The sequence below is a fragment of the Eimeria mitis genome, genomic scaffold (genome assembly GCF_000499745.2).
Source record: "Eimeria mitis Houghton genomic scaffold, Emh_scaff5610, whole genome shotgun sequence".
Classification (NCBI taxonomy): domain Eukaryota; phylum Apicomplexa; class Conoidasida; order Eucoccidiorida; family Eimeriidae; genus Eimeria; species Eimeria mitis.
The window spans coordinates 2,213-3,218 of record NW_013573876.1 but is presented as its reverse complement, the minus strand read 5'-3'; the positions used below and the strand labels follow the sequence as shown (position 1 = coordinate 3,218).

The 1,006-nt window shown below is 43.1% G+C and overlaps 1 protein-coding gene across 1 annotated transcript in view; it reads left to right on the top strand.

The window, feature by feature from the left end:
- Window positions 1-345: 345 nt before the first annotated feature.
- EMH_0083090 (uncharacterized protein) overlaps window positions 346-1,006 on the top strand; it is a gene marked incomplete at both ends in the record, with an annotated part of 1,340 nt that continues 679 nt past the window's right edge. The window contains one exon of the mRNA XM_013500606.1: window positions 346-567. Within this exon, the coding sequence (XP_013356060.1) occupies window positions 346-567 (222 nt within the window). The remainder of the gene's footprint in view (window positions 568-1,006) is intronic.

Below are 1,006 nucleotides of genomic sequence, written 5' to 3'. Positions count from 1 at the left end.
AAATCTAATGCTGCAACACAAATTTAAACACAACAGCAGCAACAGCAGCAGCAGCAGCAACTGGTGTTATTTGTGTTTATTTTCTTTCTTATATTAAATATAATAAAATAAAATAATAAATAAATATATAATAATAACAATTAAACACAAAAAAACTGCTGCTGCTGCTGCTGCTGCTGATAGAAAGATATGAGGCCCCAGGGGAGAAGCCGACTGCACAGGAGGCAGGGGGGGCCCTAAACCCTAAACCCTAAACCCTAAACCCCAAACCCTAAACCCTAAACCCTAAACCCTAGACCCTATGAAAGGGGCCCCTGTAGGAGGGGGGTGCTTTGGCGCTTAGAGATGCAGCAGCAGCAAACCCAGCAGCAGCAGCAGCAGCAGCAGCAGCAGCAGCAGCAGCAGCAGCAGACGCAGCACGAGATCTTAACGGAGCTATGGGGTGGAGCAGGCGGCCTGCAGGGGTATCTCCCCCTCACAAAGCCGCTGCAGCAGCAGCAGCAGCAGCAGCAGCAGCAGCAGCAGCAACATGAGGCCTCTGAAGACGACTACGATGCTGAGCAAGAAGTAGGCTGTGCATCTGCTTCCCTTTTTCTTTTTTTTTTGCGGTGTATATACACCCATCTATATATACACATATATATATATATATATATATATATATATATATATATATATATATATATATATATATATATATATGTTTTGTTATGCAGGCTGACTTTTATAATCTATCTCTTATTTTTCTAAGAGAGAGAAAAACGCAGCAGCTGCAGCAGCTGCAGCGACCCCTCAAGGAGTACACACAAACCCTAAACCCTAAACCCTAAACCCTAAACCCTCATATCTAACTAAGTATATATAAACCCTTCTATGATTCTTTTGTAGAGATGTTGCACGCTATAGGAACTCTAGGGTTTATGGTTTAGGGTTTAGGGTTTGGGGTTTAGGGTTTAGGGTTTAGGGTTTAGGGGGGTGTATGCTTCTCCCGCTTCAGCTGTTTTTT